General features: G+C 46.0%; 1 protein-coding gene across 6 annotated transcripts in view; it reads right to left on the minus strand.

The window, feature by feature from the left end:
* LOC118361057 (syntaphilin-like) overlaps positions 1-18,028 on the minus strand; it is a 42,532-nt gene that overhangs the window by 13,143 nt on the left and 11,361 nt on the right. For 5 of the 6 annotated variants that reach the window (XM_035740791.2, XM_035740789.2, XM_035740788.2 and 2 more), the window contains one exon: positions 106-245. In XM_035740791.2, the coding sequence (XP_035596684.1) occupies positions 106-155 (50 nt within the window). In that variant the 5' untranslated portion in view covers positions 156-245. Of the gene's footprint in view, positions 1-105; positions 246-9,438; positions 9,645-18,028 lie in introns of those variants that run through there. The other variant, XM_035740790.2, reaches the window with a different exon arrangement.

The raw sequence follows: 18,028 nt of genomic DNA on the forward strand, positions 1-18,028 counted from the left end.
GCCACCCACGTTGAGCCAACGTGGAATAGACGTTGAATTGACGTCTGCGCCCAGTGGGGAGAGAGTAGGAGTTTCAGATGTGTAGGTGTGTGTGCAGTGCTGTACCTGCGTGAGCCCGACACAGACCTCCGGGTGGAAGGAGCAGGGGCAGACATGGAGCCAGACAGCCTCTCTCGCCCTCTCTTTTCGTATATCTCTGTGTCTCTCTCTCACTCTGCAGCTTCAGCTCTGCAGTGACAGCCAGCCTGAGAGAGGAAAACAGACAAATGAACACAGTGAGTTCTATACAAACACACAAACAGGCACTGACTCTGTGTCACTGTGGACCAGGCATGACACACTGTTTTGAACCAACAAATCATGCAATTGTTTTCAAGTATGAATAAGTCAGTGAGGTTTTTCTATCCTCGTGGGGACCTAAAATTAATTTAAATTCACAATCCTATTTTCCCTAAACCCTAATTCTAACCCTTAAACTTAAAATAGCCTTTGTCCTCATGTGGGAGAATTTTCTTTGTTTTTACTATCCTTTTGACTAGTAAAACACACACACACACACACACACACACACACACACACACACACACACACACACACACACACACACACACACACACACACACACACACACACACACACACACACACACACTTCCTTGGTGATAACTACAGATGTTTCAGCTTCGTGCTCTGTGCTCTGTGCTCTGTGCTAACAAGCTGGCAGGAGCCAGGGATGGCCATATCTGGGATCAGCCCAGCCAGACAGAGCAGCATGGAGAGTCAGCCAATCACCACAGACCTGAGACGGTAGAGAGCAGTGTTTGTGTTTCAACAGCAAATGGTTTATGGATTTGATTCAGTGATAAATTACAATCTAAGTCAGAAAAGCCCTGCGACAGTTGTTGCGGTCCTTCGAAACGATCTAATTAACATGCTTTCAAAGCTCAAGTTTAAATATATTGCAATGTTGCGCAAATGCCGATTGCAAAATAAGATATGGGTCTCAAGGTCAACAATGTGCCAAGTATGTCTATTCCTCATAACCTCTTGGCCATGCACAGTCAGTGGAGATAAGCAGTGAGGATTGAGAGAGACAGACCTGATTGGGGAGGTAGCAGGTATGATAGGAGAGGTAGATGAGGAGAGACAGAGAGAGAGGGAGAGTACATGAAGGGAAAGAGGGGATTAATCCCATTAATAATACAACACAGGATTTAGTGAGTTCAGGAGCCAAGTGTGCACCATAAGCCTGTCCCCTAAACCTCCCTCAGGCTTCTCCATAAACCCACCCATTCTTCTGTCTGTGTGGGCACAGAGCTACCTCCTTGACCTCCTCCTCCTCATCTGTCATCCCCTCTCTTAAAACACACTCCCATATAGTTATTCCTTTACTTTTCCTCTGTCCATCTGCTTTGCGTTTCTGATCATGAAAAATGACCCTACCCTTATGTGAGAAAAGCCAGCCCTTCAGACTCTCAAAGACAACGCTACGCTGTAGTTTATGTTGTCCCCATTTCATCTGTCCTTGCCTGACAGGGTTGGGCAGCAGTGTACTGTTTGTCCCAACCCTGCAGTGTAGAGTGAGTAACCATGTTGAATCACCCCTCAGCAGCCAGCCAGCCAGCTGGCCAGACAGACGCCCACTCAGCCTGCAATGCTATATATTCATTTATTGATTTTTTTTTTTTACCTTTATTTAACTAGGCAAGTCATATAGACAGACATACAAAGAGTCAGCCAGTCAGCCAGCCAGCCACCCAGAGAGACAGACAGCCTGAGACAGATACCAACTCAGTGTCCACTGCGACAGACAGACACCTGTCTCATTGCTACAGAGAAACAGGGAGACTGCTACAGAGAAACAGGGAGACTGCTACAGAGAAACAGGGAGACTGCTACAAAGAGACTGCTACAAAGAGACTGCTACAGAGAGACAGAGAGACTGCTACAGAGAGACTGCTACAGAGAGACTGCTACAGAGAGACTACTACAGAGATGCTACAGAGAGACTGCTACAGGGAGACAGAGAGACTGCTACGAGACAGAGAGACTGCTACGAGACAGAGAGACTGCTACAGGGAAACAGAGACTGCTACAGAGAAACAGAGAGACAGAGATACTTCTACAGAGAGACAGAGAAACTGCTACAGAGAGACAGAGACTGCTACAGAGAAACAGAGACTGCTACAGAGAAACAGAGAGACAAAGAGACAGCTACAGAAAGACTGCTACAGAGAGACAAAGAGACAGAGACCGCTACAGAGAGACAGCTACAGAGAGACGCTACAGAGAGACAGAGAGACTGCTACAGAGAAACAGAGAGACAGAGAGACTGCTACAGAGAAACTGCTACAGAGAGACAGAGAGACTGCTACAGAGAGACAGAGATACTTCTACAGAGAGACAGAGAAACTGCTACAGAGAGACAGAGAGACTGCTACAGAGAAACAGAGACTGCTACAGAGAAACAGAGACTGCTACAGAGAAACAGAGACTGCTACAGAGAAACAGAGACTGCTACAGAGAAACAGAGACTGCTACAGAGAAACAGAGAGACAAAGAGACAGCTACAGAAAGACTGCTACAGAGAGACAAAGAGACAGAGACCGCTACAGAGAGACAGCTACAGAGAGACGCCACAGAGAGACAGAGAGACTGCTACAGAGAAACAGAGAGACAGAGAGACTGCTACAGAGAAACTGCTACAGAGAGACAGAGAGACTGCTACAGAGAGACAGAGACTGCTACAGAGAGACAGAGACTGCTACAGAGAAACAGAGACTGCTACAGAGAAACAGAGACTGCTACAGAGAAACAGAGACTGCTACAGAGAAACAGAGAGACAAAGAGACAGCTACAGAAAGACTGCTACAGAGAGACAAAGAGACAGAGACTGCTACAGAGAGACAGCTACAGAGAGACTGCTACAGAGAGACAGAGAGACTGCTACAGAGAGACAGCTACAGAGAAACAGAGACTGCTACAGAGAAACAGAGAGACTGCTACAGAGAGACAGAGAGACTGCTACAGAGAAACAGAGAGACTGCTACAGAGAGACAGAGAGACTGCTACAGAGAGACTGCTACAGAGAGATAAAGAGACAGCTACAGAGAGACTGCTACAGAGAGACAAAGAGACAGAGACTGCTACAGAGAGACAGCTACAGAGAGACGCTACAGAGAGACAGAGAGACTGCTACAGAGAGACAGAGATACTGCTACAGAGACTGCTACAGAGAGACAGAGAGACAGCTACAGAGAGACAGAGAGACTGCTATGAGACAGAGAGACTGCTACAGAGAAACAGAGACTGCTACAGAGAAACAGAGAGACAGAGAGACTGCTACAGAGAGACAGAGATACTTCTACAGAGAGACAGAGAAACTGCTACAGAGAGACAGAGAAACTGCTACAGAGAGACTGCTACAGAGAGACTGCTACAGAGAGACAAAGAGACAGCTACAGAGAGACTGCTACAGAGAGACAAAGAGACAGCTACAGAGAGACTGCTATAGAGAGACAAAGAGACAGAGAGACTGCTACAGAGAGACAGAGAGACTGCTACAGAGAGACAGAGAGACTGCTACAGAGAGACTGAGAGACTGCTACAAAGAGACTGCTACAGAGAGACAGCTACAAAGAGACAGCTACAGAGAGACAGAGAGACTGCTATGAGACAGAGAGACTGCTACAGAGAAACAGAGACTACTACAGAGAAACAGAGAGACAGAGAGACTGCTACAGAGAGACAGAGACTGCTACAGAGAGACAGAGAGACTGCTACAGAGAGACAGAGAAACTGCTACAGAGAGACAGAGAGACTGCTACAGAGAGACTGCTACAGAGAGACAAAGAGACAGCTACAGAGAGACTGCTACAGAGAGACTGAGAGACTGCTACAGAGAGACTGCTACAGAGAGACTGAGAGACTGCTACAAAGAGACTGCTACAGAGAGACAGAGAGACTGCTACAGAGAGACAGAGAGATTGCTACAGAGAGACTGCTACAGAGAGACAAAGAGACAGCTACAGAGAGACTGCTACAGAGAGACTGAGAGACTGCTACAGAGAGACTGCTACAGAGAGACTGCTACAGAGAGACAGAGAGACTGCTACAGAGAGACTGAGAGACTGCTACAGAGAGACTGAGAGACTGCTACAAAGAGACTGCGACAGAGAGACTGCTACAAAGAGACTGCTACAGAGAGACTGCTACAAAGAGACTGCTACAGAGAGACTGCTACAGAGAGACTGCTACAGAGAGACTGCTACAGAGAGACTGCTACAGAGAGACAGAGACACTGCTACAGAGAAACAGAGAGACTGCTACAGAGCGACAGAGAGACTGCTACAGAGAAACAGAGAGACAGAGAGACTGCTACAGAGAGACAGAGAGACTGCTACAGAGAGACAGAGAGACTGCTACAGAAAGACTGCTACAGAGAGACAAAGAGACAGCTACAGAGAGACTGCTACAGAGAGACAAAGAGACAGAGACAGCTACAGAGAGACGCTACAGAGAGACAGAGAGACGCTACAGAGAGACAGAGAGACTGCTACAGAGAGACAGAGAGACTGCTACAGAAAGACTGCTACAGAGAGACAAAGAGACAGCTACAGAGAGACTGCTACAGAGAGACAAAGAGACAGAGACCGCTACAGAGAGACAGAGAGACAGCTACAGAGAGACGCTACAGAGAGACAGAGAGACGCTACAGAGAGACAGAGAGACTGCTACAGAGAGACAGAGAGACTGCTACAGAGAGACAGAGAGACTGCTACAGAAAGACTGCTACAGAGAGACAGAGAGACAGAGACTGCTACAGAGAGACAAAGAGACAGAGACTGCTACAGAGAGACAGACAAAGAGACAGAGACTGCTACAGAGAGACTGCTACAGAGAGACAAAGAGACAGAGACTGCTACAGAGAGACTGCTACAGAGAGACAAAGAGACAGAGAGACTGCTACAGAGAGACAAAGAGACAGAGACTGCTACAGAGAGACTGCTACAGAGAGACAAAGAGACAGAGACTGCTACAGAGAGACTGCTACAGAGAGACAAAGAGACAGAGAGACTGCTACAGAGAGACAAAGAGACAGAGACTGCTACAGAGAGACTGCTACAGAGAGACAAAGAGACAGAGAGACTGCTACAGAGAGACAGAGAGACAGAGACCGCTACAGAGAGACAGAGAGACAGAGACCGCTACAGAGAGACAAAGAGACAGAGACCGCTACAGAGAGACAGAGAGACAGCTACAGAGAGACGCTACAGAGAGACAGAGAGACGCTACAGAGAGACAGAGAGACTGCTACAGAGAGACAGAGAGACTGCTACAGAGAGACAGAGAGACTGCTACAGAAAGACTGCTACAGAGAGACAAAGAGACAGCTACAGAGAGACAGAGACTGCTACAGAGAGACAAAGAGACAGAGACTGCTACAGAGAGACTGCTACAGAGAGACAAAGAGACAGAGAGACTGCTACAGAGAGACAAAGAGACAGAGAGACTGCTACAGAGAGACAAAGAGACAGAGACTGCTACAGAGAGACAAAGAGACAGAGACTGCTACAGAGAGACAAAGAGACAGAGACTGCTACAGAGAGACAAAGAGACAGAGAGACTGCTACAGAGAGACAAAGAGACAGAGAGACTGCTACAGAGAGACAAAGAGACAGAGAGACTGCTACAGAGAGACAAAGAGACAGAGAGACTGCTACAGAGAGACAAAGAGACAGAGACTGCTACAGAGAGACAAAGAGACAGAGACTGCTACAGAGAGACAAAGAGACAGAGACTGCTACAGAGAGACAAAGAGACAGAGAGACTGCTACAGAGAGACAAAGAGACAGAGACTGCTACAGAGAGACTGCTACAGAGAGACAAAGAGACAGAGACTGCTACAGAGAGACAAAGAGACAGAGACTGCTACAGAGAGACTGAGAGACTGCTACAGAGAGACTGCTACAGAGAGACAAAGAGACAGAGACTGCTACACAGATTTCACCTACGCCGCTGCCTAACCAGGTACTTACCTCAAACAGTGCAGTTACGCAAACATTTATATTACATTTGAGTCATTTAGGGGTGGCAGGTAGCCTAGTTGTTAGAGTGTTGGACTAGTAACCGAATGGTTGCTAGATCAAATCCCCGAGCTGACATGGTAAAAATCTTTCGTTCTGCCCCTGAACAAGGCAGTTAACCAACTGTTCCCCGGTAGGCTGTCATTGTAAATAAGAATTTGTTCTTAACTGACTTGACTAGTTAAATAAATGTAAAAAACAAACATTTTTTTTGCAGATGCTCTTATCCAACTTACAGGAACAATTCGGGTTAAGTGCCATGCTCAAGGGCACAGTGACAGATTTTTCCCCAAGTTGACTCGGGGATTCAAACTAGTGACCTTTTGGTTACTGGCCTAATGCTCTGATGTGATATATTTGAATTATCTGTTGCACTAAGCATTGCTCTAACAATGTCCTTCTATCACATGTTAATTACGTGGCATTCAATAGAGAACTATAAATCGCTATTTCATCCATTCATGTGTTGTGCCCTATAAAAGTAAAGCTGATATGAAAACAACAGACAAAGAACAAGCAAAGATCGTAGAAACAAAGGAAGAAATGATTCAGTGCCACCCAGAAGGAAGACACACCTGTGTCCATGATGGCTTTCCTGTTAATGGCTGTCACTAAGCAACATCAAACCCTCTGGGGCAATCAAGGCCTTCTGATGTGGAAAACAGGGGAACATGATTAAATATGGAAATACACACACACACACACACACACACACACACACACAAAATAATAGAGCAAAGATAACAATAAGAACTCTGTGGAATGCTGGTTTGACGGGAGCAGGTAGACTGGGAGGGAGGCAGAGGCAATACTTCCTACTACAGATGTCGGATCGAAGTGGAAATTAAAAACTTGTGTATTTCAGTTTTTTTTAAAGGCTTCTGAAGTTTGTAATTTCCACTTTGAAATTTCAGACTTGATTTTCCCTTACATTTTTCGTACCAACCCCTAAAAAAATTATATCCACTTAATAGTTAACATTTCCTGTTGCTGCAGGATTCTTTTCCTGCTGTAGCAAACTGGCTCAAACTAAGATCCTACACTACTTGACCAAAAGTATGTGGACACCTTCTTGTCGATCATCTCATTCCAAAATCATGGGCATTAATATGGACTTGGTCTCCGTTTTGCTGCTATAAAAGCCCACTCTTCTGGCTTTCCACTAGATGTTGGAACATTGCTGCGGGGACTTGCTTCCATTCAGCCACTAGATCATTAGGGAGATCGGGCACTGATGTTGGGCATTTAGGTCTGGCTGGCAGTCAGCGTTCCAATTCATCCCAAAGGTGTTCGATGGGGTTGAGGTCAGGGCTCTGTGCAGGCCAATCAAGTTCCTCCACACCGATCTTGATAAATCATTTTTGTATGGACTTCAAATCAAATTTGATTGGTCACATACCCATGGTTAGCAGATGTTAATGCGAGTGTAGTTTCTAGTTCCAACCATGCAGTAATATCTAACAACTAATCTAACAATTTCACAACAACTAACTTATACAAACATTATATAAACATTATATAAAGTGGCATTGTTTAAAGTGACTTGTGATACATCCAATTTTGATAGAGTTGGAGGCGTGCATGGCCACACAGTCATTGATAAACAGGAAGTACAGGAGAGGGCTGAGAACGCACCCATGTGGGGCCCAAGTGTTGAGGATCAGCTGGGTGGAGATGTTGTTTCCTACCCTCACCACCTTGGGGCGGCCCGTCAGAAAGTCCAGGACCCAGTTGCACAAGGGGGGGTCGAGACCCAGGGTCTGAGTTTGGTGAGTTTGGAGGTTACTATGGTGTTAAATGCTGAGCTGTAGTCAATGAACAGCTTTCTTACATAGGTATTCCTTTTGTCCAGATGGTATAGGGCAGTGTGCAATGTGATGGCGAAAGCATCGTCTGTGGACCTATTGGGGCGGTAAAGCAAATTGGAGTGGGTCTAAGGTAACAGGTAGGGTGTAGGTGATATGATGCATAACTAGTCTCTCAAAGTACTTCATGATGACAGAAGTGAGTGCTACGGGGCGATAGTCATTTAGTTCAGTTCCCTTAGCTTTCTTGGAAACAGGAACAGTGGTGGCCCTCTTGAAGCATGTGGGAACAGCAGACTGGGATAGGGATTGATTGAATATGTCCGTAAACACACCAGCCAGCTGGTTTGCGCATGCTCTGAGGACGTGGCTAGGGATGCCGTCTGGGCCGACAGCCTTGCGAGGGTTAACACGTTTAAATGTTTTACTCACTTTGGCTGCGGTGAAGGAGGTTTTGGTAGCGGGGCCGTGTCGGTGGCACTGTATTGTCCTCAAAGCGAGCAATGGAGTTGTTTAGTTTGACTTGGAGCAAGACATCAGGGTCCGTGACAGAGCTGTTTTTCTTTTTGTAGTCCGTGATTGACTGTAGACCCTGCCACATACCTCTCGTGTCTTGAATTGCAACTCTACTTTGTCTCTATACTGACGCTTAGCTTGTTTGATTGCCTTGCGGAGCGAATAGCTACTCTGTTTGTATTCGGTCATGTTTCTGGTTGCCTTGCCCTGATTAAAAGCAGTGGTTCACGCTTTCAGTTTTGTGTAAATGCTGCCATCAATCCACGGTTTCTGGTAGGGGGAGGTTTTAATAGTCGCCATGGGTACAACATCACCATTGCAGTTGCTAAAAAACTTGCTCACCGAATCAGCGTATACATCAATGTTGTTGTCCAACGCTATCCGGAACATATCCCAGTCCACGTGATCAAAGCAATCTTGAAGCGTGGATTCAGATTGGTCAGACCAGCGTTGAACAGACTTGAGCACTGGCATTTCCTGTTTTAGTTCCTGTCTATAGGCTGGGAGCAACAAAATGGAGTCGTGGTCAGATCTGCCGAAAGGAGGGCGAGGGAATGCTTGTATGCGTCGCGGAAGTTAAGTAACAATGATCCAGAATTTTGCCAGCCCGGGTCGTGTCTTCAATATGCTGATAAAATTTAGGGAGCCTTGTTTTCAGATTAGCCTTCCAATTAAGTTCTTTCAGGGCTGTCGAGGTGTCTGCTTGGGGGGGATATACACGACTGTTATTATAATCAAAGATAATGCTCTTGGTAGATAATGCCGGCCTGCATTTGATTGTAAGGAACTCTAGGTCAGGTGAACAAAAGGACTTGAGTTCCTGTATGTTGTTATGATCACACCATGACTCCTTAATCATAAGACATAGAACCCCGCCCTCCTTCTTAAGAGAGAGATGTTTGTTTCTGTCGGCACGGTGCGTGAAGAAACCAGGTGGCTGTACCGACTCTGATAACGTGTTTCCGTGAAACAGAGACTGTTACAATCTCTGCTGTCTCTCTGGAAGGCAACCCTTGCTCGGATTTCGTCTACCTTGTTGTCAAGAGACTGGACATTGGCCAGTAGTATACTCAGGAGCGGTGGGCGATGGGCGATGTGCCGGTCTATGGAGCCTTCTGCGGCGCCGTTGTTTTGGGTCGCCTGCTGGGATCTGATCCATTGTCCTGGGTGGTGGACCAAACAGAGGATCCGCTCCTAGGATAACTCCGTAGTGTTAAGATTTCCCGTCACTGGAACGGAGGGTCCTAGACCGAAAAAGAAAAACAACCCCTGACCATTATGAGCCATTGTTGACTGAGCAATTGTTGCTCCTACACGCTTCCACTTCACAATAACAGCACTCACAGTTGACCAGGGTTGCTCTAGCAGGGCAAACATTTGACAAACTGACTTGTTGGAAAGATGGCATCCTATGGTGGTGCCACACAATGTTCCCTCAAATCGTTTGCATCACTGAGCAAATTTCAGGTCTGCTGAACGCAAACTTGAGAGTTGTAAAAATTCTGTACAACTTCTGGTGTGCGTTTACTGTGAATACTGAGGCTGTACCCGCTTTTAGTTTGTTTTAGCAGTTGGCTACTGTGGCTATTTGATCATAATGTAGGCCTACCAGATTGGCCTACCATCAAAAACAATGGAGAAAATGCATCCCATAACATTTTAACATGGAAATAGCTGTTTCGATTGTCCAGCCTACAGTAGCAGCCAATGTGTGGTGTTCAATTGAGTCCTACATGCCATGAGATTTTTGTTTAAAAAAAACATGCAGGGCTTGACATTAACCTGTTCATCCACTTGTCCTTCAGACAAGGAGGTGACTGGAAATGTTGTTGTGTTGTTTGATGCAAGAAACCACTTTGCAAAATAAAATGCATCATTATTCCCATACCATTATTACAGAGAATCAGAAAAATTATGCTACCCTCTACCTATTGGTCACTTAGCTTATTCATGCCTGTCTCAAAATACAACACTGCCACTTTAAAGACAAAAAAAACTCTTTACCCGACTCACTTTTCAAAGATATCTAGAAATACACACGTTTTGGGCCCTTGTAAGAAGCAATCACTCCCCTATTGCTGACTACAAATTGCCTATAACTGGACTAATAACTCACTAGCAAAGGATATGAACAAATGTGCACGTCGCTACATGTAGCTCTAGCTTTGATCTCAAAACAGCGCATCTCCTCACGACCGCTCATGCTGTAAACACAGTCCAGTTCAAAGTGAATGACACAGATCCATATATGGCAATGGTCTAGTTGCATATACAGTAAGCCTACTTCAGCTCTGATTGGTTATGGCACACCGGTCTGTGTAGAGTACGGGTCTGAGTCGTGCCTGTCATTGCAATAGAATCCTAATCCGATGCGTTCTGCCTTTAACAAAATCACTTGTATAGTTAGTTTTGTATACTAAGTCTGGCATTGTTTGCTTTGTTTCAGTATTTTACATTGAAAGTGAGTAATATTATGTTGATTCAATCACAATTCCCACAATAAAGGGAAATGTTGATTGTGTTGACTAACAGGGAAAACTCTAGATTGAGTGAAATTGAGTGAATTGAGTGAAATTCAATCTTGTGCTTCTCTGCGCGAGCTGATATTTCTTCTGCATGGCAGTCCAGCACGTGTGCAGTTTAGAGGGAACATTGGTGCCACGTTTAAAGTCACTGAGCTCTTCAGCAAGGCTATTCTACTGCCAGTGTTTGTCTATGGAGATTGCATGTGTAACGAACGTGTCCTCCTCGGATGAGGAATAGGAAGGATCAGACCAAAATGCAGCGTGGTAAGTGTTCATGTTAACTTTAATAAATAAACTGAACACTGCAATAACCAAAAAACAACAAAGAGAGAGAGCGAACGAACGAAACGAAACAGTTCTGTAAGGTGAAGACACACAAACAGAAAACAACTACCCACAACCCATAGTGGGAAAACAGGCTGCCAAAGTATGGCTCTCAATCAGAGACAACGATTGACAGCTGCATCTGATTGGAAACCATACCAGGCCAAACACACAGAACAAAACATAGAATGCCCACCCCAACTCACGCCCTGACCAAACTAAAATAAGAGACATAAAAAAAGGAACTAAGGTCAGGACGTGACAGCATGACTCAGCATGGCTCAATTTTATACACCTGTCAGTAACGGGTGTGGCTGAAACAGCCGAAACCACTCATTTGAAGGGGTGTCCACATACTTAAAAAAAAATATATATAATGTATATCTGTGTGTACATCACACTCATACAGGGTTTATTAAGCCCTATTATATAACACCATCCTCAGCCAAAAGTATGCGCAGCATCAGACAGGTACAGCAGCACGCAAGCAGCTTCAAAGCTGATGAAAGAGACAATGACGTACCGCAATTTCATGAGGTCCCCCTGCAAGGTACCATTAGTTCCCCAAAAATTATTCAACATATTTTGCCATAGGGCAAAGATAAAATATTGCAGTTTTAAAGATAATTCCTGTAATTATAAACATTTTGCCATGGCTTATGATGTGTTCATATGCTATCCGGGGGTGGGGGGAGAGATGGAGTGTGAGCGAGAGAGGAAGCTAGACAGAGAAGTAGGGAAAACCTTAATCTACCATCAAGCCTCATAGTGCTTATCTATCCTTCTCATGTCTAGCATCTGTAGTGACCGCCTGTATAAATTTGCACCTTTGTGGGAGTCACAGTAAAAGCTCTTTACATCCTTGATGGAATGTAACACCTTGGACACACACACACCCCATGGTTATGTATATTACGCACACACCGGTACAGTCGCACATGCACACACTGTCACACCTCAGCATGGGCTCTCGCTCATCCACACGCTCACACACACTCCGGAAACAGAATGTCCCTGCTCTCTCAAGGAAAGGTGACCTTGACTAATCTCATATACACCCAGGAATTCCATGTACAGGACACTGTTAAAGCAAGAAAGATACGAGAGTGTGTCTTTCCTGCGTCACTTACTAAATCAAATCAAATGTTATTTGTCACATACACATGGTTAGCAGATGTTAATGCGGGTGTAGCGAAATGCTTGTGCTTCTAGTTCTGACAATGCAGTAATAACCAACAAGTAATCTAGCTAACAATTCCAAAACTACTACCTTATAGACACAAGTGTAAGGGGATAAAGAATATGTACATAAAGATATATGAATGAGTGATGGTACAGAGCGGCATAGGCAAGAAACAGTAGATGGTATTGAGTGCAGTATATACATATGAGATGAGTATGTAAACAAAGTGGCATAGTTAAAGTGGCTAGTGATACATGTATTACATAAGGATGCAGTAGATGATATAGAGTACAGTATATACGTATACATATGAGATGAATAATGTAGGGTATGTAGGGTATGTAAACATTATATTAGGTAGCATTGTTTAAAGTGGCGAGTGATATATTTGACATCTTTTCCCATTATTAAATTGGCTGGAGTTGAGTCAGTGTCAGTGTGTTGGCAGCAGCCACTCAATGTTAGTGGTGGCTGTTTAACAGTTTGATGGCCTTGAGATAGAAGCTGTTTTTCAGTCTCTCGGTCCCAGCTTTGATGCACCTGTACTGACCTCGCCTTCTGGATGATAGCGGGGTGAACAGGCAGTGGCTCGGGTGGTTTTGTCCTTGATGATCTTTATTGCCTTCCTGTGACATCGGGTGGTGTAGGTGTCCTGGAGGGCAGGTAGTTTGCCCCCGGTGATGTGTTGTGCAGACCTCACTACCCTCTGGAGAGCCTTACGGTTGTGGGCGGAGCAGTTGCCGTACCAGGCGGTGATACAGCCCGACAAGATGCTCTCAGTTGTGCATCTGTAGAAGTTTGTGCTTTTGGTGACAAGCCAAATTTCTTCAGCCTCCTGAGGTTGAAGAGGCGCTGCTGCGCCTTCTTCACGATGCTGTCTGTGTGGGTGGACCAATTCAGTTTGTCTGTGATGTGTACGCCAAGGAACTTAAAACTTACTACCCTCTCCACTACTGTTCCATCGATGTGGATAGGGGGGTGTTCACTCTGCTGTTTCCTGAAGTCCACAATCATCTCCTTAGTTTTGTTGACGTTGAGTGTGAGGTTATTTTCCTGACACCACACTCCGAGGGCCCTCACCTCCTCCCTGTAGGCCGTCTCGTCGTTGTTGGTAATCAAGCCAACCACTGTTGTGTCGTCCGCAAACTTGATGATTGAGTTGGAGGCGTGCATGGCCACGCAGTCGTGGGTGAACAGGGAGTACAGGAGAGGGCTCAGAACGCACCCTTGTGGGGCCCCAGTGTTGAGGATCAGCGGGGTGGAGATGTTGTTGCCTACCCTCACAACCTGGGGGCGGCCCGTCAGGAACTCCAGTACCCAGTTCCACAGGGCGGGGTCGAGACCCAGGGTCTCAAGCTTGATGACGAGCTTGGAGGGCACTATGGTGTTAAATGCCGAGCTGTAGTCGATGAACAGCATTCTCACATAGGTGTTCCTCTTGTCCAGATGGGATAGGGCAGTGTGCAGTGTGGTTGAGATTGCATCGTCTGTGGACCTATTTGGGCAGTAAGAAAATTGGAGTGGGTCTAGGGTGTCAGGTAGGGTGGAGGTGATATGGTCCTTGACTAGTCTCTCAAAGCACTTCATGATGACGGAAGTGAGTGCTACGGAGCGGTAGTCATTTAGCTCAGTTACCTTAGCTTTCTTGGGAACAGGAACAATGGTGGCCCTCTTGAAGCATGTGGGAACAACAGACTGGGATAGGGATTGATTGAATATGTCCGTAAACACACCAGCCAGCTGGTCTGCGCATGCTCTGAGGGAGCGGCTGGGGATGCCGTCTGGGCCTGCAGCTTAGCGAGGGTTGACACGTTTAAATGTTTTCCTCACGTCGGCTGCAGTGAAGGAGAGTTCGCATGTTTTAGTTGCGGGCCGTGTCAGTGGCACTGTATTGTCCTCAAAGTGGGCAAAAAAGTTATTTAGTCTGCCTGGGAGCAAGACATCCTGGTCCGTGACGGGGCTGGTTTTCTTTTTGTAATGCGTGATTGACTGTAGACCCTGCCACATACCTCTTGTGTCTGAGCCGTTGAATTGAGATTCTACTTTGTCTCTATACTGACGCTTAGCTTGTTTGATTGCCTTGCGGAGGGAATAGTTACACTGTTTGTATTCGGTCATGTTACCAGTCACCTTGCCCTGATTAAAAGCAGTGGTTCGCGCTATCAGTTTCACGCGAATGCTGCCATCAATCCACGGTTTCTGGTTTGGGAACGTTTTAATCGTTGCTATGGGAACGACATCTTCAACGCACGTTCTAATGAACTCGCTCACCGAATCAGCGTATTCGTCAATGTTGTTATCTGACGCAATACGAAACACATCCCAGTCCACGTGATGGAAGCAGACTTGGAGTGTGGAATCAGATTGGTCGGACCAGCGTTGAACAGATCTCAGCGCGGGAGCTTCTTGTTTTAGTTTCTGTCTGTAGGCAGGGATCAACAAAATGGAGTAGTGGTCAGCTTTTCCAAAAGGAGAGCGGGGCAGGGCCTTATATGCGTCGCGGAAGTTGGAATAGCAATTATCCAAGGTTTTTCCAGCCCTGGTTGCGCAATCGATATGCTGATAAAATTTAGGGAGTCTTGTTTTCAGATTAGCCTTGTTAAAATCCCCAGCTACAATGAATGCATATATGGATTCCAGTTTGCAAAGAGTCAAATAAAGTTCGTTCAGAGCCATCGATGTGTCTGCATGGGGGGGAATATATACGGCTGTGATTATAATCGAAGAGAATTCCCTTGGTAGATAATGCGGTCGACATTTGATTGTGAGGAATTCTAAATCAGGTGAACAGAAGGACTTGAGTTCCTGTATGTTGTTGTGGCCACACCACGTCACGTTAACCATGAAGCATACGCCCCCGCCCCTCTTCTTACCAGAAAGATGTTTGTTTCTGTCGGCGCGATGCATGGAGAAACCAGCTGGCTGCACCGCCTCCGATAGAGTCTCTCCAGTGAGCCATGTTTCCGTGAAGCAAAGAACGTTACAGTCTCTGATGTCCCTCTGGAATGCTACCCTTGCTCAGATTTCATCAACCTTGTTGTCAAGAGACTGGACATTGGCGAGGAGAATGCTAGGGAGTGGTGCACGATGTGCCCGTCTCCGGAGTCTGACCAGAAGACGTTTTCCCCTTTTACGAAGTCGTTTTTTGGGGTCGCCGGCTGGGATCCATTCCGTTGTCCTGGGTGAAAGGCAGAACACAGGATCCGCTTCGCGAAAGTCATATTCTTGGTCGTACTGATGGTGAGTTGACACTGCTCTTATGTTCAGTAGTTCTTCTCGACTGTATGTAATGAAACCTAAGATGACTTGGGGTACCAATGTAAGAAATAACACGTAAAAAAACAAAAAACTGCATAGTTTCCTAGGAAAGCGAAGCGAGGCGGCCATCTCTGTCGGCGCCTCCCACTGAGGTATATATAATAGTATGTATGTTGATGTACGTCAAGTGAGAGTCTGAGAAGTGTGTTAAAAGTGTGTACTGCTGAGCATACAAACATGCGTATATTAACATTAACATCAACATTACTGTAAACGTGCCCGTTTTAAAACAGTCAGAATTGAGTATGGCTGGTTTCTGAATATTTGAGCAGTGGTGGCTGCAACAAATGCTGTGGAATAGGTTATTTACATATTAGGCCCAACGGTTGATCTGACAGTTTTTCTGCATAGTCATGGAATCTCTAAAGCAGTTTGTATACAGTGCCTTCAGAAAGGATTCACAGCCTCGACTTTTTCAGCATTTGTTGTGTTCCAGCCTGAATTTATACCCCCAAAAAGAGGAATTATGTATTTAAAAAAAAATGTTTTAATGAAAAGCTGAAATGTCTCGAGTCAATAAGTATTCAACCCCTTTGTTATGGCAAGCCTAAATACATTCAGGAATAAACATAATAACTTACATGGATTCACTCTGTGTGCAATAATATTGTTTAACATGATTTTTTAATGACTACCTCATCTCTGTACTCCACACATACAATTGTCTGTAATGTTCCTCAGTCGAGCAGGGAATTTCAAACACAGATTCAACCACAAAGATCTGAGAGGTTTTCCAATGACTCGCAAAGAAGGGCACCTCTATTGGTAGATGGGTAATAATACACCCAGTTACTACACAGATACAGGCGTCCATCTTAACTCAGTTGCCGGAGAGGAAGGAAACCGCTCAGGACGGTTCAACAACATTGTAGTTACTCCATAATGCTAACCTAGTTGAAGGAAGCCTGTACAGAATAAAAATATTTCAAAACATGCATCCTGTTTGAGTACCACTGGTAATATTTTCAAGCATGGTGGTGGCTACATCATATTATGGGTATGCTTGTAATTGTTAAGGACTGGGGAGTTTTTCCAGGATAAATAATAAACGTAATAGAGGTAAGCATACATTTAACATTACATTTAAGTCATTTAGCAGACGCTCTTATCCAGAGCGACTTACAAATTGGTGCATTCACCTTATGACATCCAGTGGAACAGCCACTTTACAATAGTGCATCTAAATCTTTTAAGGGGGGTGAGAAGGATTACTTTATCCTATCCTAGGTATTCCTTAAAGAGGTGGGGTTTCAGGTGTCTCCGGAAGGTGGTGATTGACTCCGCTGTCCCGGCGTCGTGAGGGAGTTTGTTCCACCATTGGGGGCCAGAGCAGCGAACAGTTTTGACTGGGCTGAGCGGGAACTGTACTTCCTCAGTGGTAGGGAGGCGAGCAGGCCAGAGGTGGATGAACGCAGTGCCCTTGTTTGGGTGTAGGGCCTGATCAGAGCCTGGAGGTACTGAGGTGCCGTTCCCCTCACAGCTCCGTAGGCAAGCACCATGGTCTTGTAGCGGATGCGAGCTTCAACTGGAAGCCAGTGGAGAGAGCGGAGGAGCGGGGTGACGTGAGAGAACTTGGGGAAGGTTGAACACCAGACGGGCTGCTGCGTTCTGGATGAGTTGTAGGGGTTTAATGGCACAGGCAGGGAGCCCAGCCAACAGCGAGTTGCAGTAATCCAGACGGGAGATGACAAGTGCCTGGATTAGGACCTGCGCCGCTTCCTGTGTGAGGCAGGGTCGTACTCTGCAGATGTTGTAGAGCATGAACCTAAAGGAACGGGCCACCACCTTGATGTTAGTTGAGAACGACAGGGTGTTGTCCAGGATCACGCCAAGGTTCTTAGCGCTCTGGGAGGAGGACACAATGGAGTTGTCAACCGTGATGGCGAGATCATGGAACGGGCAGTCCTTCCCCGGGAGGAAGAGCAGCTCCGTCTTGCCGAGGTTCAGCTTGAGGTGGTGATCCGTCATCCACACTGATATGTCTGCCAGACATGCAGAGATGCGATTCGCCACCTGGTCATCAGAAGGGGGAAAGGAGAAGATTAATTGTGTGTCGTCTGCATAGCAATGATAGGAGAGACCATGTGAGGTTATGACAGAGCCAAGTGACTTGGTGTATAGCGAGAATAGGAGAGGGCCTAAAACAGAGCCCTGGGGGACACCAGTGGTGAGAGCGCGTGGTGAGGAGACAGATTCTCGCCACGCCACCTGGTAGGAGCGACCTGTCAGGTAGGACGCAATCCAAGCGTGGGCCGCGCCAGAGATGCCCAAC

The sequence above is a fragment of the Oncorhynchus keta genome, chromosome 28 (genome assembly GCF_023373465.1).
Source record: "Oncorhynchus keta strain PuntledgeMale-10-30-2019 chromosome 28, Oket_V2, whole genome shotgun sequence".
Classification (NCBI taxonomy): domain Eukaryota; kingdom Metazoa; phylum Chordata; class Actinopteri; order Salmoniformes; family Salmonidae; genus Oncorhynchus; species Oncorhynchus keta.